Source organism: Hypomesus nipponensis, chromosome 15 (assembly GCF_054491055.1).
Source record: "Hypomesus nipponensis isolate SF chromosome 15, ASM5449105v1, whole genome shotgun sequence".
Classification (NCBI taxonomy): Eukaryota; Metazoa; Chordata; class Actinopteri; order Osmeriformes; family Osmeridae; genus Hypomesus; species Hypomesus nipponensis.
The window spans coordinates 10,998,550-11,023,054 of record NC_140375.1 but is presented as its reverse complement, the minus strand read 5'-3'; the positions used below and the strand labels follow the sequence as shown (position 1 = coordinate 11,023,054).

Below are 24,505 nucleotides of genomic sequence, written 5' to 3'. Positions count from 1 at the left end.
GAATGGCCCAGTTTGTGCTCCCGTGTTAACGGACAGTGCTATCCCCTGTTCGTTGTAACAGCTGTCTGCCAATGTTGTGTAGCCTACAAAAATAGCCCCTCCTATCGATTTTCCTAAGGACTCCCTCTAGAGGCATATTAATGAAATTAACATTTAAGAGGAAAGTAGACCATACATTCCAACTTTTTCGAAATTCTACTGTAGGAGATATGATGGCTTATTTGATCAACAAACGACAGTTTCGCAGCTGTAGGCTAATACAAAACCTTCCTATGACGTTGGATTCTTCCTTTACAGAATCAGTCAGGGATATAGCCAAGCCGCGAACGCCCTCTCGTGGGCATAACACACGTTGTTTACACGGTAATGTTCTGAAGTAAAATAACTTGTCAAAAGTACACTGAAGGCGTTTATTACCTGCAAAACGTTGAAAACCTGTATGTCCTCTCTGAGTAAAGTAAGGCATCTATGAATTGCTGAAAACTGCTTTGTCATAACCTGATTCACCCCTCAAACAATATAATCATCAAAACATAAACGTATCCTTCACACACACTTGAGGGTAAAGCCCTTTCACAATTTATGAATAATTATGTGGAAGACTCAAAAGTAATTAAAACATAATTCAACTCATCATAATCCTTCCCATATCAAAGCATTATTGGGGTAAACTTAAAATGACACTGGTGAGACAAAGGGCTTGGACCTAAAGCTGTGTGGCTCTGACCCTATGCCAGTTTTGTAATACCATGGACACTTTTAAACATGTATAAAGCATATACAGATCAGGGACACTGCTAATCAGATAAAAAGGCCCCATATTTCTAAATAAAGTGCAAACTCTGCCGATCCCAGTGAAAAGGGGTCCCTGGCTTGTCGAACAAAGTGCTTCCTGAGAGAGAGGATATAGGAATGAAGAATGGGACTTTCCACCTTCCTTCCTGGATAAATGTCACAATTTTGTATTGCAAAGTGGAAATAATGTATATAATTAATTGCAGAGTGAAAGCATGTAGTGTTCAGAACAGATGGTTCTGTCCTGTTATAAGATTTGCTCAATGAATGCATCCATTCATGAATCACTCTTTGCTCCGAGTGAGGTTAATCCCATTTAAACTATCATTTCTACCCTCTCATCACCAATTCTATCACATACACAGATCCAGATACACACAAACTGGCACACACATACCAATTTTCACAGACCGGCCTAAAAAGTTAACTTATGGAAATCAAAGTCATAAATATTCCAAACAACTTGCATCTGTGTGAGTGAAGCTGCTTCACTCTCTGAAAGCACGGCTGAGGACTGTCAATGCAGTTGTTTCAAGTCTGTTCCAGTTCTTCACCAAACTGTGTTGGAAAAGTTGTTTGCACAAAGTGTTTTTTTCTCCTCCTCCTGACTGCTACACAGCTGTGCCAATGATGTAGCAAGTTGCATTGATGACATAGTCACATTCTATTCACGACTGTCGAGCATAACACGTTTGTTGGCTGTGACACCGTTAGCGGAGTCTCGGAAGCGCTCCCTTTTTCCCTACCAGCTTCTCTCACAGTGAACAAGCATCAGCTTGTCAGGCAGAGACGTTGACATCCCGTAGCGCAATTGTTCCAGTGGTGGAGGGCTCTGCAGTGGAGCTAGGATTGGGGGTGAGGGGGAGCAGAGCCGGGGTGGGGCTTGCAGTCAGGCCGCTGGTCTGGAACAGGATCTGCTGGAGGGTCCGTCTCAGGTTGGGGTGGAGGCGGGCCTGGGTCTGGTAAAACAGCTCCACAGCGAAGCACTTCATTACCCCCGTGCAGAGGTCTTCATAGAGGGGAACGGTGTACATCCGCGATGTCTGAAGGAGATCAGGACGTTATTGTAATGGTTTAATCAATGATTTACCTACATTATCTTAACCTTAAGGGTAACATTTCTTGTTGTAATTGCAATATTTGACCTGCTTACGGCATCATTGATTTAGTAAAATAAAATAAAAAATGCTACCGGTAGACTACAAGGAAACAGCAAGCGTTAGTTGACAATACCTAATAACCAAACAGTGCAGAATTTCTTCCTCGAGTTTCTAGAGTCACGACTCGTTTAGCTTTTAACTTGTATGCTCTGGTCATTTAGGATCACTCACATGTTTGTGCAGGAAGCTGCGGACTCGCGGAAGGTCTGGGTAGAACAGGTTCCGTACCACAATCTGTAACCATCGGATCTGCACCTCAGCATTCATGCCGTCCAGCAGTGCAGAGTAGCAGCGTGAAAGATGACCCATTATCTCTGAGGTTAACAAGATCAAAAGAAAAAACAGGACTTATGGACACATAGGCATATGATTAATTGTAATACGTGTGTGGATTTCTTCTATTGGATGGGGATGAGCAGGTGGTCAGAATGTGAGGTACCATGGGAGATCGGCGAGTGGTCCAGCAGTCGGTCTAGGAAGAGAACCATCTGGAAGGTGCTCCAGGTGGAGAGGTCAAAGGTGGCTATGGCCTCAGTGTCGGGAGTGTCGGTGGCCCACAGATCACACAGGCTCTGGACCGGGCTGGTCAAAACCAGGCCCGCTGACAGGTCTGGTTCACAGAGTGGAGGGCCACATCCATTCAGCCAGCGCTCAAACTCCAGACCTGTGTGAGTGAGCGTGAGTGTGAGAGAGAGGGTGATCAAAAAAGAGAGAAAGGGATAAATAAATAAGATGGTGAAGGAACCCTGAACGTTACCAAAGTTCTTTGTGGTTCAGGTCCCTTCATGTCTAAAATGGCCTAACCGTCTCGTGCGTGAAGTCAGTGAGTTGAACATTTCCACTCACCCTCTCTCTGAGCTACGCAGCTCTCCTTCAGCTCAGGGAAGAAGCCAAGGAAGAAATCTAGCAGGTCCTGGGCAACTACACTGCTGAACTTAAACTTTTCTATATAGGCCTGAGAGAGGGAAAAACAATAACAGAACAGAGTTCTGTGTATGCCAAAATGGAATGTGTTTTGTTTGTGTGCATCATTAAACAAAATGTGTGTCAATCATAAACTCACCCTCAAAAAACTGTCAAACCGTTTGACATCCCCACATAGTTGAGAGAGGTAGGACACAAAGCAAAAGCCTTTTTCATAGGTGAACAGGTTCATCAGACTGCTGGGATTAATACCTTACGAGGGATATAGAGAGGGAAGATGAAGAGAAACAATGGAGACATCAGATTTTGAGGGGAATAAAAACTAGAATGGAACACCCGTGTGTGTATGTCATATACATAATGTGTATCAACCCAACTTGAGCAGGTGTGTGATTATGGCTCATAATTACCTGGCTCAAATTTGACCTGTAGCTTGCTGACGGGATTGTTGTCTCCCAACAGACGCATTTGTCTGTGCAGGGCATCCAGGCGGAACACCGTCTCCAGACTGGTGAAAGCCTCACCTGGGTGAGATGAGGGCAGTGGAAGTCAGGGGGGACAGATGCTTGAATTTGCATGCCTCACTGTGTGTGTACGTACATGTGTGTGTGTTTACCATAAGCTTCTGTAGTAATCCGCCTCTGAGCGTAGGTAGCCAGTCCTTCACTCAGCCACATCTCCTCCCAGGTTCCGTTGGTGACAGCATTGCCAAACCAGCCGTGAGCAATCTCGTGGATGACATCGATAAGCAGGAACTCCCGGCTCTCCAAGATAGAGGAGATGATGAAGGTTAGGCAGGGGTTCTCCATGGCAACGATTGGAAATGATGGGGGCAGGAACACAATGTCATACCTTGTAGAGAACGGTACAATGAGAGGCTTTTTTAGTTAGTTAAAATGCTCAATATGCAGATAACAGTCTTGCTAGACAAGGGCCAGGTCTGTGATATCTGTACCGTTGAATTGCAGTAGTATTTGTTCTTTATAAGGTTACTCAGTATATTGACATGGTCAGATGGTCAATTGGACCAACAAATATAGAGGCCTGGAACAGAAACTGGGACACACATATTCACTCATCCAGGACAAACACACACTCCATCCCAGCCTGCCTGAAGGGTTAGTGTCTGTGTGTATGTGAATGTATGCGAGATCTACAACCGCATGATTGGTAACCCATTTTGGAAATGGCCACATATTAGGTTAGATTACATTAGACGAAACTAGGATTAGATATGGATTTACAAGTGAAAAGTGTACATATTATTGGGGCATAAACTGTGTAATAGGTTATGATGTACACAATACAGACTAGGTTGAGGCAGACTTTCTTCTTCTCCTTTAATGAGGACTAGTATTCATTGACACTTCAATGTCATCCCACTCAGTATCGGCTAATACTAATTAGTTCCAGTTAATTAGCTGTACGTAGCACTGTCTGACTTTCTCATCAAATACTATTTCCCCAACAAGCATGAATGGAAGCCTGTCTGTGTGACTGCTGTATGGACACAGACCTTCCCCAAACGTAGGGTCCAAAAAGCTCTTCAGCCACACCCAGCCAACGCTCCACACTGCCCCCTAGCTTGCTCACAGCACAGGTCAGCACACAAGGCTCCGCCCATACCCGGCTCCTGGACACACGTTAAAAGGCAGGACACGAATGTGAAAAGGTTACACAAAGTTCAATTATGTAAATGTGTCTGTTTCCCACTCTAATCATTCAAACGTTCCAACTAACCGAGGGCCAATGTCCACATGCTGTAGATCTCCAGCCACTAATGCCACCAGATAGGCTGGCACAGGGTACTCCATGGAGAACTGGAAGACCCTGTCCTGCTTGGAGTAGGCACTGCGAGAGGCACTCATGAGCACTGTCACACCTTCCGGAACCTGCATAGAGCAGGAGACAGAAAACAAACAACAAGGTCAGGTCACAAGAACAGTATAATTCTGAATCTTTTTGTTGACTAGTTCTGATGGGACAGAGTGATATGAATGTCAAACATTGAAAAAGGTAATTAACAATCAAACAAATAGTACTGGATTATTTATGGGCTGTGTTGGATTACAACACTGCTACAAAATCAGTTTTGAGAGCAAGAGATTAAAACAAAGAAACTAAGAGTGACCAGGTAAATCAGATTATAATAAGATTTAGGTGAAGATTAATTATCCTTACAAAGAGATTTTATGTAATATTAAAACAACATGAAAGTGATAGAATGAGGGGAATGAGATCAGTTTTGGGATGAGACGGACCAATCAAGAGAGCCAATAGAAATGGCACTCACCCTGACAGTAGCAGTGTAGGTACTCTTGACAGCTGGTGTATCGAAGCAGGGGAAGAAGGAGCGGTTGCATACGGAGTGGCCCTGGGTGAAAACCAAAGGTCGTGTCTGACCACATGTCAGCTCTGAATCCAGCCACCAGATCTACCGCACAGAAGGGAAGACAGAAAGCATTTATTGTGTCTTTCCAGGCAATACATAAAGATGTATTGCATAGACTGACTATCTAGATCTAGACTGCCTTTGATTGTAACAAAAACATTTAGGACATTTTGGAAGTTATTAGGGAAGGGGGATGGTTGTAGAGGAAAAAGGAAGAATATGAGACCAGTGAAGTCTGGTATGCCATAAGGTAAACCAGGTATTATCTGTGATCATCTGTGTCTGTGTAACGTCATATACGGAATCCACATGAATCGGGTTTGCTGGAAAATCGATTTGGTCGGCAGGGAAATTATTGAATATTTTATGTGCTGTCTGAATGGCATGACAGCTTGGCACTCGCCCACGTAGACCTATGAGAAGGCATTTACTTCAACAACATTCTGCGTGAGGTATTTCTTACCCGAGATGACAACAATGAGTAAAATTGGTCGGATTCAGTAAATAACAAGCCATTCCGATAACAAAATAATTCCAAGCATATCAATAATATAGTTAAGTGACAACATTTATTTAATCGACAATATTACAACTGTTACCAATGTCACCTTACCGCAGGGCCGTCTGTCGTGGTGTAGCGGACTGTGATCTGGAAAGCACGGTGTGGTTTTATCACTGCAGCTGGGAGGCTAATATTTAGCGAGGATCCATAGTCGGTGAAAGGGTCTACACGATAAGTAAGCGAGAGGGGAACATCCTGACCGTTTGAGTCTGGTACCTTGCAGTCTATGGAATGAATTAGCAAGGACGGGTGAGTGTCCAACACCAAAGTTTGCACCCCGGGCTGAATTGGCACGAGCTCCAGGACCTGCCAACCGGTAATTTCTTTCACGGCAAAGTTAAGGCGGAGGTCGAGGTGGAAGTGGCGGAGCTGGAAGCTATGAAAATTGGATGCCGACGCAATGTCGATCAAACGACATTGTCCCACTCCCAGACCCCGGGCACCCTCACACGACTTGCTAGGCACCGTTAGCACTTTGCGACAGCAACACAGTGTTGGCCTCTGGAATTCGGCCATTACTCCCAGGAATGGATCAATTAAAAATGTTGACAGCAATAGTAGAAGGAAAAAGACTTCGAACGCGACAGTGTGCAACTTAGTTGCCAGCTAAAAGGTGGTGGCTAGCCATTTTGTTAGCTAACTAGGTAGCCTAGCCACAACAGAGATGCTGGCTAATTTGTTACTTTGTAGAGAATGGCCGTAGTACATATAAGCGACCATTATCGGAAGAGTTCGATACAAAAAACGATACGATAAATAAGGAAAAAAGTTAAGGAACAACATTTACGTAAAATCCATCGGAACCGACGTTAAAACGAGGACAGGATTCCACTTCACAGATAAATTAAAATGAGTTTGCTTTCGACAAACTTATGACAAACGTTACAATGTCACCAACTCCTAATTATTATAAAGACGAGTGTAAACACTGAGTAATGGACTAAGTTCAAATGAAAGGATACGTCTGTGACTCCTGTAGAACAAAACAGGAAGTACCACAAGGGAGGAAATCTCTTCGAGACAGGAAAGTTTGAAGCTGGTGGGGTGGGTTGGGGGGTAGGTTGGGGTGGGGTGGCGCTACCGAGGCATTTCAATAAACAGACTCCACTGCAAGGTGCCTCTTAAATACCATGGTAAAGCAGCTTGAAACCAAGAAGACCCTCTTGTAATAGAATGTAGCAGGGTCCTGTTTCTCACCATGGAATGGATATTGGAATGCAATGTTTAAACATCAGACACATGGATGTCTTTTGGATGTCAAAGCACATGATTCCTATGGAAAAGGACAAAAGTACATCTAATTGGGTGAGAATGCACTATTTGACAAATGCCAAAGCCTTTAAACTGGATTCACACACATAGCGGCATGACCTGTTACAAATACGCATTGACTTCACTCCATAATTACCCCTGAGCTTTGTAGGCAGACATGCAATACAAGAGGCAACATCAGATGCATGTCAAGGATCATATTCCCACAGCTGCTAGTTAATGGTCTTTTGTAAGACATAGCTTCCAATTAGGCCAGTTCACAATGCAAATATCAAAAACAGACAGAACATTAAGTAACCTTAAAATAGTTTTATTGACATTTCAAAGCAATCTCCCTCCTTTACCCTCAAACTCTACCCTGCTAACAAGGCAATTATGAAGTCATGCTAAGGCTATAAAAAGTAATAAAAATGACAGAGAAAGACAGACTCACATTCTGCAAGGCTTGTTTAGAGGTTAATTGGAATTACAGTACCAATTTGAACATCAACTCAATACTGCACAACAGGCAGTTTACCTACACGCAGTGCAGGAGTTAATCAGTGTTGCTCTGGTCCATCTTTATCGAGTGGACCAAAAAACACCTATATGCACACCAAAAACATGTTGACTGAGTCAGGTTAAAGAGAATGCAAGCTTTTTTTAAACCATAGAGACCGTGTGCTACATAGGCATCTTTTCTGCAATGTGAAAACACAGCTCAGAACAGTCTCAGGACCCCTCTCCACCAGCAGAGAGTGCCAGTGAGCCCTGCAGCTCCACCATCAGTGCAAAGGGGCTGTGAAACATCAACAACAAACTTTTGAACAGCAAACAACATTATATATAGATATAAAAAAAATAACATCTGAAAATGACAACGATAAGTAACAGAGTCAAAGGGGAAAAAAACAAACAAGGCCTTTAATCAGAGGTGAAACTGTGCCCTTTGAATGCCCAGTGGAAACACTGAGAACAAGCAGCAACGTTTTCCTCCTATAGAGTCCGTTCTGGCCCTCTGTAGCTTGCAGTGTCACTGTCGGTGCCAGAGTCCAGGGTTTTAAGGGCTCATGGGTTCAAGTCACAACAAGACAAAAGGATTACAGATGTTTTATGTCGCAAAAAAGCAACAGTAAGTTAGACTGCAATGATGGTAACGCACATCAATGATTAATTATACATAATACGTTTCATACAACTACGTTGTACATACAGAGTCGGTAAAAAATAAACTCTGCATATTTTACCACTGTAAATATATATGTATATAGATATATCCTATAAAACAGACCAGTTATGCTATGAATATAGCTACATGTAAAGCTTTTTTTCTTATATATTACTCAAGACATTACAGTACAGTGTGAGTGGTTCCCTGACCATTCTGGCTGACCTTCATTTCTGAGCAGGCATATCCTCAGGGCTGCATTTGCCTGGTGCAAAGTGCCCACCCACATTGTAGCTTGATGTAAAAAAAACCATGAACAGGCTGAGCAGTAAGCTGTGGGTATGCAGAAGAAGAGTGCAAGATCTCAGAGGATGGCTGGGATCCTGCCGGGGCGTCCTTCCCCCGTTGGACATGTGTCTACCTCCAGTGCTGTTCATCCTCTTACAGAAATCTTGTTTTCCACAGCAGCCAGCATGGCACAGAATCTTGAGTTTTCGTTGGCCAGCAGGTTGGACGGCTCATCAAACTCTACCAACTGGATAGAATAGACACAGACAGGGTTTATGATGAGAAGATAGTAATAAATAATAATACCTCAAATAGTAATACATCAGTTATCAAATCTCCAAAGATACAAATCTAGCCTTTGTTGCATGTCTTGAGTAGTCTATATTTACCTGTCCCTGGTTAAGCACCATGATGCGGTCACAGTTAAGTACAGTGTGCAACCGGTGGGCAATAGTCAGGGTGGTGCAGTCCTGAAAGGCATTGCGGATTGTCTCCTGGATCAGCGAATCTGTCTCACTGTCCATGGCGGCCGTTGCTTCATCCAGTATCAGGACCTGTGAAAAAGGAACACAGGACTTGAGTCAGGCTGAGGCAGCAAAACGTGTGTTTCTGGAATTCTATATCTAATGACTTACTGTAAGTCACTCTGGATAAGAGCGTCTGCTAAAAATGATTAAATGTAAATGTAATGTACATCAAGTTTGGGTATGGTGTACTGTCCTGTACTCACCTTGCATTGCCTCAGTAGAGCTCTGGCCACACACAGTAGCTGCCTCTCTCCAACTGAGAAGTTCTCTCCGTTCTCTACCACTTCAGACTCTAACTTCAGGGGCAATTGAGATACCTAGGTGGGCAAAGAAAGAGACATAACAAAGGTGAGGAAATTAGTTTGCTTTTCCAAATCGAAAGTCTTTACACGGACCACTCAAATGCTTCCGTTCGTTTTTTTTTTTTTAAGTTAGTGTTGTTGACACTCACACACTCTTTCATGTGAGTTCTCTCCAGAGCGTCCCAGATGGACTCCTCACAGTACTGAGTAAAGGGATCCAGGTTCGACCTGTGTGAGGAGAGATGAAGGTCATTACAATGCATGACACAAAAAGGAGCCATCATCACTAACGGATAGATTTGTCATCTAAGAAAGTTATAAAATCCTCTACCTGACTGTACCACTGAACAACACAGGCTCCTGTGGGATGATTGACAGCTTGCTGCGAAGGTCAGCCAAACCAATGTCACAGATGTTGATGCCGTCTATTTTAATGGTGCCGCCGCAAGGCTCCACCAGGCGGAAGAGTGCTACGCCCAGAGAAGACTTCCCTGTGGACATACAGACCTACGTTCTTAATGACGAGCTCTGCAAACCATTCCGTCCAAACAAGGAGCAGCTTGTCTAAAGCTGTTACCACATCTAACGAGGCTTACTGACCTGAACCGGTTCGACCCACGATCCCAACCTTCTCCTTGGGCCGAATGGTACAGGAGATTTTCTTCAAAACAAGCGGCAGGTTATCTCTATACCTCAGGTCTGTCCCGTCGAATACCACTTCTCCCTCCTGGGGCCAGTCTGGAGGAGGGGCCTTGTTCTTGATGCGGGCCGGGGCCTCCAAAGCGAGGGACTGATGACAGAGAAGAGGATCTGACCACGTCCGCCACACCAGAGATGGCAAACCAAAAGGCACAGCTACTGTGCACACATAGTATGACAATGTATCAGCAAAGCATACCTCAATATAGTGGTGAATTCTCTCCACAGAAGTAAATCGGGCCTCAGTCTCAGAGGCCAGTCTTACTGTGAACTGGAACAGTCCTGTGAGCTGACAGAGAGGAGGAGAGAAAAAAGACTCATTACCCAATTATATACATTCATATCTATCAGGTTTACCGCTCAGCCTTTTATTCAATTGTTCGATATATGTGTCCAATCAGTACAGTATAGTGTTTCCATACAGTTCTACTGGGATCTAATTACAGGAGAAATGAAAGAGGAAGTCTTAGGTAAAAAAAAAATCTTGTTACAAAAGGTCAGACCGAGTGGAAGTAATATGTCTCATCAGCACATGTATGGGGCTAACCTGAACAGCATAGGAGATGGCCAGGCCAGAATAGGCCGGGGGGATCTGCCCGTGCATTAGGACAATCATGAGTGCCGTGATGCTGATCAGAGCCACGCTGATGACGTCCAAACGCACCGCCAGCCAGCGCATGGCACAGCTGAACAGGTAGAACGGAGCTTGGTTCTGGTCCAGCAACTCCTGGTACCTGAGAGAACAAACGAACACTGGCTTAGCTGCCTGGAACCCTGTGAAACATAACTCACCTGAATGTGAGAGGGAAGGGGTAGGGAAAGAGCCCCCCTTACTACTGTCTCCCCAGGAGTACAGTAGAGTAAAGTTGAGCATGAGGAGCTCACCTGTCCAGGAACTCGTGACCCTTGTTGTAGGCGTGGATGGTGGTGAGGCCCTGGATGCTGGAGGTGATGTGGGAGACGAAGGGGGACAGGGTGACATTGTCTAGGCGCTTGAGCTCCCGGATGAAGACCCTGGACACCATGTGGAGCACGGTGAAGAGCAACACTAACGGGCCCACAGCCACCAGGAACCAGGGGAACACGCTGCCTATCACGCCCATGCAGAAGAACACCAGGATCACATTCTGGATTAACATCTCCGCCTGGAAGGGCAGACGCGTGTCCACTGTAGGGAGGGAGAGAGACAATGACAGAAGTGTTAAAGCTTTGCTGTGTTTATCAGGTGCCTTTCCTCAGTGTTTATGATTGACTTGAGTGGCGCACGTTATTACTTTTGTGCTGCTTTTTGAAATACTTTTTGCCATCTTTGCTGCTTGTGTTTTGGTTTTTATACTGTAAATAAGTTTTTTTTTTTAATGCCACAACGTAGCTTGCTAGGTCACAAGAATGTCATTGTCCATAATGACCTTGTGTTGAGCACATGACAGTAAATTTAACTTTTGACTTTATTAGTTTACCTTCATCCATGTCTTTGGAGAAGCGGTTGAGAATGCGACCGGTAGGCGTGGTGTCAAAGAATTTCATAGGGCTGCGGAGGATCTTACGGAAAAGCTCCTCGTGTAGTTTGGAAGATGCCCGCAAAGTGCCCTAAGGGATCAAATAGGCAATGTGAAGAAAGGAAAAAAAAACTGAAAAATGAAATGGAAAAAGAGATCAATGAGATATACATGAATTCCCAGACAGTTTACCTTGACAAAGATGATGCCTCTTAGAAATTTAAGCAGGAGCATGACCCCCATAGACATGGCGTAGACGCCGGCATAGTGCTGCATCAGGGGGTTGTCCCTCATGCTGACACTCAAAACGGAGCTGTTCCCCACCATCACAGTAGTGTTCTGCAAGCACAGAAGCACAGACAAAGCCACACTCAGCAGACACCCAGGATGTTGATGGTTAAAAGTACATGGCTATGCTCACAGGGTGAGGGATGGGTGGTGCTGGTGTCTTTGAGAGCCACCGGGACGGACTGTTTGTTTATCCGCTCCTTGTGAGTCTCAGTCAGCAGCAGCAACCACACTGTGACTGCTTCATGGGCTCTCAAGGCTGCCCTTTGTTTTCGGAGTTTTACACAAATCCCTAGCTCTAATACCCCCCCCCCCCCCCCCCCCACACACACACACACACACACACACACACACACACACACACACACACACACACACACACACACACACACACACACACACACACACACACACACACACACACACACACACACACACACACCAATCCCAACATGCTCATGTAGGCCACGTACACATGAAATATTGAAGCTCACCTCTCTGCTTCCACATGCTCTCAACGGCGATTACTTTCCATATCTCCCGAAAGCAAGAACATTGCCGTGGGAAAACTGAACTCATCTATATTTCAGTATAATCATCGCTTGTGTCAGGACTCGTGACACCGGGGTGTCACGCAGCACTTTGGGAGAGTGGAAACTGTTCCCGCTCCGTCTCTGTCATCACTCACCCCGCTGCCCTGCTTGATCCAGTAGCTCAGCCACCAGTTGCTGAAGGCCATGCTGCCCACGTTGAGCACAAAGAGCGCCAGGATGAGCAGGAAGGCCAGGGCCCCACCGGAAGCTTTGATGTAGACGCCGTACACCGACCAGGGGACAGAGCCCCGCCCACACTCCTCCATCTGCATCAGCTGACCTGCAGCGAGGGACGTGGAGGGAGGGGACCCAGTGAGGCTGAAAACTCGCCACCAAATCTGGGCCGGCCAACCGACACAGAGATACAGTACAAACATGGATGCAAGCCAACACGAGGTATGGTCAAATCAGAATGTACCATCTTTGCTAACAGGTTTGTCCTTCTTGATGGATCCAGACTTGGTGCTCTCTGGGGGTTTCTTTAAAGAGTTTCCAGACTTCTTGTTGGGAACCTATTCAAAGAAAAACATTCAAATAATGTCAGACTATAGACTCAGGACAGTTAAATTGGTCATAGACAAACAAGCATACAGAAACAGAACATTGGCCCAGCCCTTCCACCTCACCTCTATGAAGGGCGTCTCTCCGAGCTGCAGATTATTGAACATGGCAGCGTATTCTCCATTCAGGCGCATCAGATCCTCATGGCTGCCCTGCTCCGTGATGCTTCCCTCCCGCATGAAGATGACATCATCACAGTCCACAAGGTACTGCACATGTACACGCACAAATACAAACACAAAATAAAGAAGCCTTTTGAGGGGGGCCGGGGAATTCAACTTCATTATTGCAGTCTGCCGTGGCATCATCCATTCTGGTTTTGTTTCGCTGAGCTCATGCACAAGTCCCCCCCTAATCACCTGTAGCTGGTGAGTGACAAACATGATTGTTTTGTGGCGTAGCTGCTTCTTGATGGCGTTGTTGAAGATGTGGTTTCCCACATGAGCATCCAGTGCGCTCAAAGGGTCATCCAGAATGTAGATGGCCCGGTCGCTGTACAGGGCTCGAGCCAGGCTGATCCGCTGACGCTGCCCGCCACTGAGGTTGGCACCACGCTCACCAATCTAATCAGAGACCACACACACACACACACACACACACACAGACACACAGAAAGAGAGAAGTCCATTAACAATGAATAAAAGTACAGAATGAAGGTCAAGGACATGCTGATGGTCACTACTTCATTAGTTACACCTCAGACGGAATATTGTTGGCCTTGTCTAATTTGTGACATTATGACACAATTAAAACAATCTGTAATTTATTCAAACTTCCATAAAGGCTGACAGGCTAATGCTTTTACCTCCGTCAGATCAGCGTTGGGGAGGATGGCAAGGTCAGGTCTCAGACAACACGCGCTCAGCACCGCCTGATATCTGTGACAACACAGCAGACTGGGTCACCTCATGGTGGAAGGTTGCATTACATACAATCACCCATCTACTTTAGATCTCCATAACACCACCATGTTCTCCTCTCCTCTGTCCCCTTCCCTTCCGGCTTCATGAGAACATCTGCATATTTGTATTAATCTTGAATCATTCCTTTAAATACTAAGGCCTTTAACAAGACCTCAACCAGAACAGGTAGATGGAATGTTTGTTTCGTACCTCTCCTCCTCATAGTCTTTGCCAAACAGGATGTTGTCCCTCAGAGAGGCATTGAAGATCCAGGCCTGCTGGGCAGCGTAGGCAAAGTCACCATCCACTGCCACAGTGCCCTCCAGCAGGGTCATCTGAAGGATGAAAACAAACAGACCTTATCTTCTGTTACATAAAGGGTCTGCAGGGTTGCCAAGTAACACCTCTTGTTGTTTTTTTGTGTATCACTTAAACAAATCAAAGACTGTGGAGGGAGTATCATTCATATATTTCAATCCAGCTTTTGGGGGAGGAGTCTCAAAGCCTGTAGTCAAAGAGATACATGATACTGTCTCTGGTATTGCAGAGTTGAAGATAGGTGCCAACCTGTCCTAGGATGGCAGATATCAGAGACGTCTTCCCACTGCCCACACTTCCACAAATACCGACCAGCTTCCCCTGAAGAGAGAAAACATAATACATAATTGATACACGGACAGAACGGTAGATTCAATTCACTCAGAAATGCACCGTAAGACATTGCTTGGTACCTGCTGCACAGTGAGATCGATGCAGTGCAGTGTTCTCTGCAGTCGCTGGCTGATGGTGGGGATCGGAGGGAGGCTGTGCTCTGGGCTCGAGGGAATCTCATTTTCGACCTCTCCGTTCTTGAGCAGGTTCCCATGCTGCTCCTCTTGTTCGTCCTCCAGCTTCTCATCCTGGGGCCTTTGGCGCCTCCCGCGCCTCTGGGCCAGGCCAACAGAGGGGGTGCCGCGGGGAGTGGGCTGAGCGCTGTGTCCGGCTGTGTCCCAGGCCAGACTAGCCCCGGTCATCTCCACGGCAGCCTGGGGATTGTGGGGCTTTGCTCGGATCATCTCCACCTCCGCCATCAGGAACAGGCTCTATACAATCGACGGCACAGGAAGACACATTGGATGTCATGGACATGCGCATGAAGTCTGCTGTAATCCATATATGCCCACCCACATAAACAACTGGACACACATGGCAGAGCTGAAACCAGGGTGATGGAAAAATCTAAGGTTCGGCCAGTTCAAACACATCTATTGGCGTTTTTAAAGGATATTAACTGATCTAAAGCTGTATAATCCCAATCTCAACTCCTCCTGCCACAACAGCCCACATCACAGCGCCTGGCTTCTGTGTCTGCATATCTCTCACATCTCCATCTAATCCCAAAAGAATCTTCAGAATTTAGAGCGTCCATGAGAAACTGGTCCCTTTGGCGCTGTCACCCAGAGGATTCCATCACCTCAGAGAGCTTCGGTAGAGGTGGTTGTGAAGGGAAAGAGAAGGAGGGGAGAGAGAGAGGCCATGCTAGGCACAGAAAGCTCTGCCCTGAGTGGGCATATATCAGTTCCTGCTCCCTCAGCACATTCCATACCTCCACCCAGCTGGCCTGAGCAAACCCATCTCAGAGAGCCTTGTTTAACCTGGGTATTACAGGCCTGAACTCCTCCAGGACAAACACTGATGTCCAGCCAACTACATCAGACGAGACCCAACATCAATACCAAGAGCCAGACAAACACAGGGACTGGAGCACATGAAGAAGAGTTTGAAAGGTAGAAGAGAGAGAGAAAGTACCAGAGTTACAACCATGAGAGACAGAGAGAGATAGAGACAGCGAGAAAGAGAGAGGGTGAGAGAAAGAATCTGAGAAAGTAAGTGAGGGAGTAACAGAGACAGGATAAAGTGTTTTTTACTGAAAAAGCTCTCACTTTGAACCTCTCCATGGCCACTGATGCTTCAGACAGGGACTTGACTGAGAAGGGTGTGACCTTCAGGGCAAAGGTCATTGCATTGAAGACAGTCACAACAGTAAAGGCCTGGAGAAGGAAGAAGAAACTATTACACTCACTATTAGAGATCAGGAGTCCCATGAGTCCGACAGTAGGCACAAACAGAACGTACCTGAGCAGCTGTGAGGTCATAACCCAGCAGCATGTGGGTGGAAAAAGTGGCCACACTGGCGATGACCACCACGATGGGAGCCACACCCACAGTGATGCTCTGGAAGTATCCCGTCCTCTCCAGGATACGGCGCTCCTCCTCTCGAATTCCTGCGGAACCCAAACACAGCCCTGTCAGCCCAGCCCCTTCAAGAGACAGATGGACCGAGGTGGGGAGAAGTGTGAGGCACTTACTGCGAACATCCTGGGAGAAGGCCTTGACCCACGCATACATCTTGATGAACTTGATGTAGTTGAGGATCTCGTTCATCTTCTGGACACGCCTGTCTGTCACGGCCACACCTTTTCTTCTGAAGTAGGCGGTCAGTCTGGAGCTAAACATCTGCAACAGGGATGCATGCACACACAATCATAAGGCAGCAATGCCAAAGAACAGTTGTTCTACTGTCTGCGAATACCAGTAAGCCTGGTGTGTATGCTACCAAAGTGCTCACCATAGCAGGATAGAAGAGAATGAAGACTGCAGAGCCCAGTAGAGAAGTAGGCCCCAGTATGGCCAGATTGAACCCCATCCCCAGCACAGCTATGAGGGGCCCGCCTGCCAGCAGACTGCCCACTGCTGCCGCCTCGAACATCCTCTGCCCGTCATTGGAGCACATGTTGATCAACTGTAGATCAAACAGGGACCAGCATTAGTCCAGAACCTCATCCAACCAACCCACTTGATACCATATTAGTGGAAACCAGCTGCCGTCCCTCAGGTCTCACCTGCCCCATGGACTTGTCCCGGATGTTGCGCAGCCGCAGGATCTTGTGGAAGGCCATGGTGAGGATGGCGCCACGCAGACGGGTCCCGGTCCTGTAGTTGAGGGCCCAGGTGAGTGCCAGGGACCAGGAACGAACCAGCTCGGTGGCCAGCAACCCCAGCACCAACACCAGGCCATAGGGCAGGTTAGTCTCGGCCTGCTGGGTGTACTCCAACAGACGCTTCACTACAAAGGCCTAGGAGAGGGCGGGAGGAGGGGGTGACAGAGCACAGGAGGCATGACTGACAGTAGCAGCACATCCCAGCTCCCCTCCAGATTCCCCCCCCCCCATATAGGCAACATCCTATGACTTCTTGAGAGAAACTGACCATCCTCTATCTAGAGATAACAACCCCTCAAATGTTAACTCTTTACCTTTGGTGGCCGTTTATTATACAGATCCTTCAAAAAGAATGAGAGAAACAATGAACAGATGTTGACACTGCTAATTGGAGACACGGAAAAGAACATTCCAAACATCTCCTATTATTTGTGTCGGGTGAATTCAGAGACATTTTACCTATAGTCACACCAGGGAGAGGTAGAGGGGGACCACGCAGTTATGTCTAAACTTCCTGAAATTTAATGTCAGATTATACAAGAGAGCAACACAGAGACAAAAATGGAGCAGAAAAATTAAGGTTGACCAATCCATTATAACTGTCTTTCTTCATTCTCTAGTTATCAATATTCATGGTCAGTGAAGCACAAAAATTCACATATAATGACATGCATGCATTCCGTTCAACCCACAATCGGAAAAACTTTTTAGGGAGTAGGCTACTTATCCACAAACAGGGAGTGTCGGCAAACCCACATCTTTGACAAAAGCTTATTTTTATTGAAAGAGGCAAATAGGAAACCTTTAAACCTTTTGTGTGTTGTACACAAAAAAAAAACATTGCACGAGCATCGACAACAATGGAAAAATGACAAAAACGTAAAACATAAAAATAACAAATCGTTAGTTCTCAGAGTTCATTTGAATCCATTGCATTTCAGTCTTTTGGTTTGTATGTGTTTTTGGTTCAGTCCACTGGGTGGAGATGTAACATATCACATACCGTTGGTTTCCCCCTTTTGTCACTGTCCAAGGATGATCCGGGTTATATCAATACAGATACCCTGTGTCCAGTGTAGCTGGCACAGATCAACTGATGTTCTACCAGCAGAACAACTAGGCGGTGGAAAGTTTGTAGTGACTTGGGGAGAACATGGAAGGCCCAAAAGCAGAGTCTGCTGATATAGGCCCAGCATTCTGAGGGCCCAGTATTCTGAGGGCCCAGCATTCTGAGGGCCAAGCATTCTGAGGGCCCAGTATTCTGAGGGCCCAGTATTCTGAGGGCCCAGCATTCTGAGGGCCCAGCATTCTGAGGGCCCAGCATTCTGAGGGCCCAGTATTCTGAGGGCCCAGCATTCTGAGGGCCCAGCATTCTGAGGGCCCAGTATTCTGAGGGCCCAGCATTCTGAGGGCCCCATATTCTGAGGGCCCAGCATTCTGAGGGCCCAGCATTCTGAGGGCCCTTTTCCAGCCTGAGAGGAGTCTCGGTCCCAACACCTCACATCTGGCAACAGTTCAATTTGTTTGGCGCATAATACGGAAGTCTGATTTTGCAACCCAAAACCTATTGGGTGGCTATTTCTATTCAAAATAGTGCTTTTCATAAAACACAATTATGCATTGGACATTTATACAGATAATAAAATAAAAACGTTTTAAACCACAGAAACATTAAACATTAGCCTATTAACGGCCTATCAATAATTTACAGAAAAGTAGATCCCAAAAACATGGAGCCTGAGCTATTTCAGAGCAGTACGCAGGATGTCCATCTTCTTTCCAAAAATGTGTAACATTTGACCATTTTGGATACATTAGTCAACTGTCAAAAATGCCACATCATTTTAACAAGTCTGCCCTCAATCCCCTCATCTCAGTCAACAGTCATTGGAGGGGAAGGTCAGAGGTTCCTCCCCTCAGGCCCTCTCCTCCAATGGTTTTATAGAGGGAAGTAAGGATAAAATATATAAACAAACTGAGGAGAAGACAAAGAGAAGAGAGAAAGAGAGAGAGAGAAACAACTTGTGATCCATCCCTGCATGAGAAACATGCCCTTACCTCGCCGTCTTTTTTCACCAGGGTCTCTGCCTGCTTCATTCTCTATTTCTCTCCGCAGGTTTTAAGGGATGCCCTGTGGATTCTAGAGAACAGCCTCTGTCACACATATCTTGCATGGGGGAGCAGTGAGTTTGGACCCCCCCCAGTCTAGCCAGTATATTTAACCTTCCTTCTTCTGAGCCTCTCACTGGTCTCCACCATCCCATATAACACATCTCACTGGGCCACAGGCATGACTAGATTCCTGTGTCCGATTGAGTGGGAGTAAACCCGGTGTAACTATTTGGCTTAGTTTGACATACTCAGTGAGAGACTCTGGGTCTTGTGCTACCATAGATAGGGCATGTGGGGTATTGTTCCTCACTTGGGATCTTAAGAGATGGATGGATCCCACGTGAGGGACAAGGATCATTTTCTGGAGACAATTTGAGTGCTGTTGGAGCACATAAGAGTGGAGGAGGAGAGTGACTCACTGTGTTCCCCAGCAAAGATAGGATGACAGAGACCATCCTAGGTAAGAAATGACGGGTTAACCCTGACACCCCTGGCCTGACCCCCTAATGCACCTATCTTCGTTGAGGACTACAAACATGGTGGACCCCGTTAGCATCAAATGACCAACACAGGACAAACACAGCCATAATGATAACAAGTGGTAAATAACATTCACAGAGACTACAACACATAAACAAACCCACTAGAGGGCAACAAACAGGAGGGCTTCCCCTCCTCCTGGATTTGCTACCTCTGTAGCCCTGAGTTTGTCAAAGTGGGATCTTGTGGTGGGTTTTAAGTGGGGGTATAAGGGGGGGGGATACCTGTCTGCCTCAAAGGAACACTCACCTGAAGGTGTCAGCCTTAATGAAGGCAAGGGGAGAGAGGCAGGGGACAGGCACACACACCCTGCTATCAACATGAGACAGAGAGTGAGAGAGAGGGAAAGAAACAGAGAGAGAGAGAAAAAGGGAGAGCGAGACATTGAAAGGTAAACACAGAGCAGAGAGGATGAGATGGTGTTACTTACTGGGCCGCTGAAGCCAGCCAGCTGTGTGACCATGAGGCAGAGGATGGAGAGAAGCAGGCGGGTGCGGCAGAAAGCCCAGACCACGCTGCACAGAGAGGCCTGGTCCTCTTTCAGCCTGCGCTCCTCGTCCCACAGGCCAGCCAACCTGCAGGGCCAGAAACACACAGACAGGGCATCCTTAAACCCCAGTCGAGCACCAGCATACAGCTACTGACGCATGAATGACTCAATCTCTAAGGAGTCACCCAGAGTGGCAAAGGAAAAGTTGCATCCAAAATCTCTTTTCCTCAGAAAAGTCTGGCATGTTCCGTCCAGTGCGGCACTGACCTGCGGCGGTTGGTCTCGCAGCTCTCCCACTGAGAGACGGCCCAAATATCCTCCAGCAGGAGCTGACCCTTCCTGTGGGCCCGCATGGCCAGGGGGGTCAGCCAGCTGAAGGTCATGAAAGAGAAGAGGCCGGCATTGTCCACTGGGTGCTGATGTCTGGGGAGGGAGGGGGGGTGAAAGAGGTAAGGGTGAAAGAAGTTAGTTTGAGGTACACTCTCTGATTGGACCACCTCGTTTGAGGTGTTGGAAGGGTTGAGTGCTGTGGCGTTGCTTACTTGCTGGTGGAGCGGATGGGCTTGAGAACACTGACGCTGTGGTGATATTTGCTCCGTATCCCATCCTCCTCCTCCTCCTCCTCCTCCTCCTTCATGTGAGGCCCACTGCTTCCCTCCAAAGGTAGACCGCCCTCTGCCCTTGCCGCTGTCTCCAGAGCATCCTGGGGTTAAATGCAGAGATTGCGGAATGTGATGAGTTAAATGGAGAGAGAACGGAACGTTCTATGACTACACGCACTAACGATGCATTGTCCTGTGTATCTCCAGGACGACACCCCTGAAGAATAATGACACAGTCATCGTTATGTCATCGTCTGCATTGAAAGTGGTTTTTCAAGGGGATGGAAGGACGGCACATTGTACAGTGTGAGACACTGGAGAGGACAAGCTCATGCGAAGCGACTCACAGGTTCTGTACGCTTATCAGTCCCATCAGCAGCCTAAACTGAGCATGGCACAGAAGTGTGAAGAACTAACAATCAGCTAAACAAAGTAGAGAGAGTAGAGGTTCTTTATTGATTCCTCGAGGTTACAGCTGCACAGTTGCAGCTGCATTGACGATGTAATATTAAATAAGTAGACATTGTGTGAGATGTGTCTCATAAAAAATATGAGCGCAGGGGGTTAATCAGTCGCCCTATGTCTAGATGAACACATGCACAATATAACCTAATTAGGGAAAAGGTTATGCTCCTACTATGATCCTATGGGAATGCTTGACCCGTGGAAAGATAGTTGGCCAATGGTGACTGGCTAAATGACAAAGTGCCCCTGGCCAATAACGTTCTCTCTGAGAGAGATAGAATTCTGTGCCACGTTTTTTCAACCCACGGAGGCAGAATAAAAGCCTGCAGGATTACGCAGTTAGAGGGAACGCAGCGTTCTTTAAGAGCCCCTCTGAGAGACACAGGCATCCACCAACACCCTTAGTGACATCACAGGCATCCTTTGAGACATGGACTTGGACAGCACTTGCAAGGATTGCATCCTACATTAGGCTAATGCAGACATTGTTATTGCTCAAATACAAACTTTCCTTCCTTCCTGGAGAATATTCTGACGTTCAGACTTGCCCATACTAACCTCAGCAACACATTAACCATCTATGCCTGCTCACTAAAACAAGAGCATCTTTATAGATCAATATTATGTGTGTCAATCTCCCGACATCCCAATTTCTGAAAATAGTGCCCCAAACTAGGTTGCAGACAGTCAAAATAAGCACAAGTGGGTGCTGTTAAAGGAACTCTAAATGGCATAGTTAGAAAACAAGAATACTTTGGACATATGGGGGACAGAATGTTCATGATTAAAGTCAGAGGTTGTACAGGCAGGAGGATGAGAAATGAGCTCGGCCAAGCTTGATTACAAAAACTCTACGTCCCACAAATACACAGAAATGGTGCATCAAAGAAAGTGCTGAATCATTGTGCCATGACAGTGTTTTGTAGCACGGTAGGGAAAATACAAAAAAATCCTACTAAGGCACAAACTTCCACTGCTTTTGCTGAACCATGAATCACCCCCTATTTTATAATTCTGTCACACAGTCCTTGTGAGAGGTTCAGGGCAGGCACACGGATAGTAAGCTATAATGGAGTGAGTGTCTGAGATTCTCTAGGTGCATGAGAACCTAAGCATACTTTAAACGCAGTGATTGGAGAAGAGTCTGGAAGAGTCCTCAAATTAAAATCATAAATATGAAAAAATATAATACTTTCAAAAAGGCAAACTTGAATATAAACGGGAGTTAGCAGAAATACTATATACATTTTCATGACAAGAGTCGGCTGTATCCATATCACACTGAATAATTGTGGCATGCTGCCAGTTAAAGAGCACTACAGTGCTTCTCAGCATGTGTCAGCCAGCCCCTCCTCTCTCCATCACTCCCTTCTCACGTTTCTGTTCTCACGTTGCACAACCATACAACCATCACACCCATTCAGTCGGCAACAGCCAATCCGGTTCAAAACAGATTCTTGCGTCACAGAACCCTCTAGTGCTATTGGCTACAGGGGCCAATGGGGCAGTGAATGGGAGGATTTCAGTTATGTAAACAATCAAAGCAAAGCTGCAGTAGGTGTGGGATTCACTGAAGCAACCAATAGACACAGGCCGCAAAGAAATAATCTAGTAATAAAGGTGAAAGGATGGAAAAAAATGATATATAGCCAAATTTTTTGAGACAGAATGGGAAAAAGGCATTTGCAGATGCTTAAAAAATAGACCTCATAAATAAACATACATTCTAACCTGCACACTAAATGCTGACTGCAAGGATAGGGCTGAACAAAACATTGCTAGCAACATAAAAGGCTGAGCTGTACGTACGACACAAAACAACAGCTGTTTAGCTATTGTAACTGGAAGTGCCACAGGTCGTGGTCACAGAGGTTCTGCCTGCATTTGACCCTCTTGGTTTTGACACAATTTATCTGAACTGAAAGCCACAGTGCAATAGGAGATGCCGGCCATATCATCTATAAAACCAATTATTGTAATGGCATTTCCAGAAAATATACTAGGTTTCACACCTTCCAGTAAGTGAAGAGAAAAAAAGCAAAACAACTAATTATGAAGGACTGGGATGGATACAACCATCTCCTCTTTGAATGGATGTGTGGGAGAGAGATTTCAGTGACACAGCACAATTTCAACAATAATCTTACTTCCCAAATTAGGATCTGGGTGCAGTACCACTACAACACAAAAACTGTAGTTACGTTTTATTTCTTTAGGATCCATTCAATATATTTATGGCACAGTAACCCCCAACACTACCCAAGACACAAACTGCTGATAATATTCCAAAATAGAGACTTATAAAGTGATTTAGGGTTTTGATGAAGATAATCACTGTAACCATTGAGCCTGAGTTTTTACCTACAGTTCAGTCATGCAAACATGAGCTGTGCCCACATCATTCAGACGTACCTGGACCTTGGCATGCTGGTATGAATTGACCTCTGTGCCTGGTAAAGTACCTCTGCTTGGCACTGTCCGGTACACGGGGCCTGGCACCAGGTAGTCCTTTCCCAAATCATGATCTTTCATCTTTTATAACCAACATAGGAGCTGACTGTTTTTTCCTCCGTGTGCCTTGTTTTAACCTGAGACATATCAAATACATTAACAGTTTTACACAATAGACAATAGAGTAGGCTACATCATGTTCGTGAAATTCCACTCAAATAGATGCCTTATTGACTCATCTACAACAATCATCATAAATGACAGCCACATCCAGGCGTTGTCTACAGGAAATGCCTGATACTATGATAAGGGGCCCATATTATTTTAAAATAACAGCCATAGATATCGACTGTTCTAGTACAAAGCAGACTAGTGCGCCTCATCCAAGATCGTGCATTAAGGAAATACACGCCAACGAACAGTCTGTCCACTGTCGTTATTATAGTACGGACGCTAGTGGTCTGCAAGTAAGAATTATGATTGTGAAAAAATGCAGTTTCTAATAATACAAACGCGCAATGCAGTTTGTAATACCTCTTTAGGTTTTACAGGATGTTATCCAACTGATATCTGCCAGCTTTACAAAATCCACATTTATAACGCAATTTTTAAAATGCACTCGTCTATATCAATGACTTCTACTTATTTAAGTCAATCGTTGCTAAAAATGAATAAAATACTGGAAAGTGTCGTAGATGAGTTACCTGCGTCTCTTCAGCCAACCAGCAGATCCTGATAAGCGACAACAGGAAAACACTTCTTTATCAAGCAGCTCTTTGAGACAGCCGCTGTACTTTTGTGATGGGATATGTAGTTCTAAGCTAGAACGCAAGCCTCATATAGGGTTGTGTCTTCTTTAGAAAAGCCTACATTTCCCATGAACGGCTGACGACCAGTAAGATTTATGGGTGGAGTCTGCGCTTTCAGGCAGCTTTGGCACTCTTAATTTCAAT

General features: G+C 45.8%; 2 protein-coding genes across 2 annotated transcripts; both read right to left on the bottom strand.

Moving 5' to 3' along the window:
* Positions 1-396: 396 nt before the first annotated feature.
* rnpepl1 (arginyl aminopeptidase like 1) lies at positions 397-6,837 on the bottom strand. The gene is made up of 11 exons (XM_084673429.1): positions 5,885-6,837; positions 5,173-5,313; positions 4,620-4,771; positions 4,396-4,512; positions 3,496-3,731; positions 3,290-3,403; positions 3,019-3,131; positions 2,802-2,910; positions 2,395-2,619; positions 2,127-2,269; positions 397-1,838 (listed from the first exon to the last, which is right to left on the bottom strand). Exons 1-11 carry the CDS (start codon positions 6,347-6,349, stop codon positions 1,575-1,577), a joined length of 2,079 nt encoding a protein of 692 aa, XP_084529555.1. The 5' UTR covers positions 6,350-6,837; the 3' UTR covers positions 397-1,574.
* Positions 6,838-7,399: 562 nt separating this feature from the next.
* On the bottom strand, positions 7,400-24,355 carry abcc5 (ATP-binding cassette, sub-family C (CFTR/MRP), member 5). The gene is made up of 29 exons (XM_084674855.1): positions 24,257-24,355; positions 23,514-23,689; positions 20,577-20,737; positions 20,302-20,457; positions 19,975-20,119; positions 16,794-17,027; positions 16,520-16,693; positions 16,260-16,407; positions 16,027-16,175; positions 15,834-15,941; positions 14,643-14,993; positions 14,479-14,550; positions 14,122-14,246; positions 13,815-13,887; positions 13,369-13,572; positions 13,075-13,218; positions 12,867-12,960; positions 12,544-12,728; positions 11,760-11,906; positions 11,529-11,658; positions 10,954-11,236; positions 10,616-10,802; positions 10,268-10,357; positions 9,970-10,159; positions 9,701-9,860; positions 9,519-9,597; positions 9,271-9,384; positions 8,930-9,094; positions 7,400-8,787 (listed from the first exon to the last, which is right to left on the bottom strand). Exons 2-29 carry the CDS (start codon positions 23,631-23,633, stop codon positions 8,686-8,688), a joined length of 4,290 nt encoding a protein of 1,429 aa, XP_084530981.1. The 5' UTR covers positions 23,634-23,689; positions 24,257-24,355; the 3' UTR covers positions 7,400-8,685.
* Between the last annotated feature and the right edge of the window lie 150 nt (positions 24,356-24,505).

What these genes read in the sequence shown, in the direction of transcription:
- abcc5 (XM_084674855.1), bottom strand. Translation starts at nt 23,633, where the DNA reads ATGAAAGATCATGATTTGGGAAAGGACTACCTGGTGCCAGGCCCCGTG. An exon ending in GGATCAAGCAGGGCAGCGGG is followed by an intron (nt 11,907 to 12,543) that starts GTGAGTGATGAC and finishes CTGTGCTTGCAG; the next exon opens with AACACTACTGTGATGGTGGG. An exon ending in GGTCACGAGTTCCTGGACAG is followed by an intron (nt 10,803 to 10,953) that starts GTGAGCTCCTCA and finishes TTGTTCTCTCAG; the next exon opens with GTACCAGGAGTTGCTGGACC.
- rnpepl1 (XM_084673429.1), bottom strand. Translation starts at nt 6,349, where the DNA reads ATGGCCGAATTCCAGAGGCCAACACTGTGTTGCTGTCGCAAAGTGCTA. An exon ending in CCACGACAGACGGCCCTGCG is followed by an intron (nt 5,314 to 5,884) that starts GTAAGGTGACAT and finishes TCTGTGCGGTAG; the next exon opens with ATCTGGTGGCTGGATTCAGA. An exon ending in GATTACTACAGAAGCTTATG is followed by an intron (nt 3,404 to 3,495) that starts GTAAACACACAC and finishes CATCTCACCCAG; the next exon opens with GTGAGGCTTTCACCAGTCTG.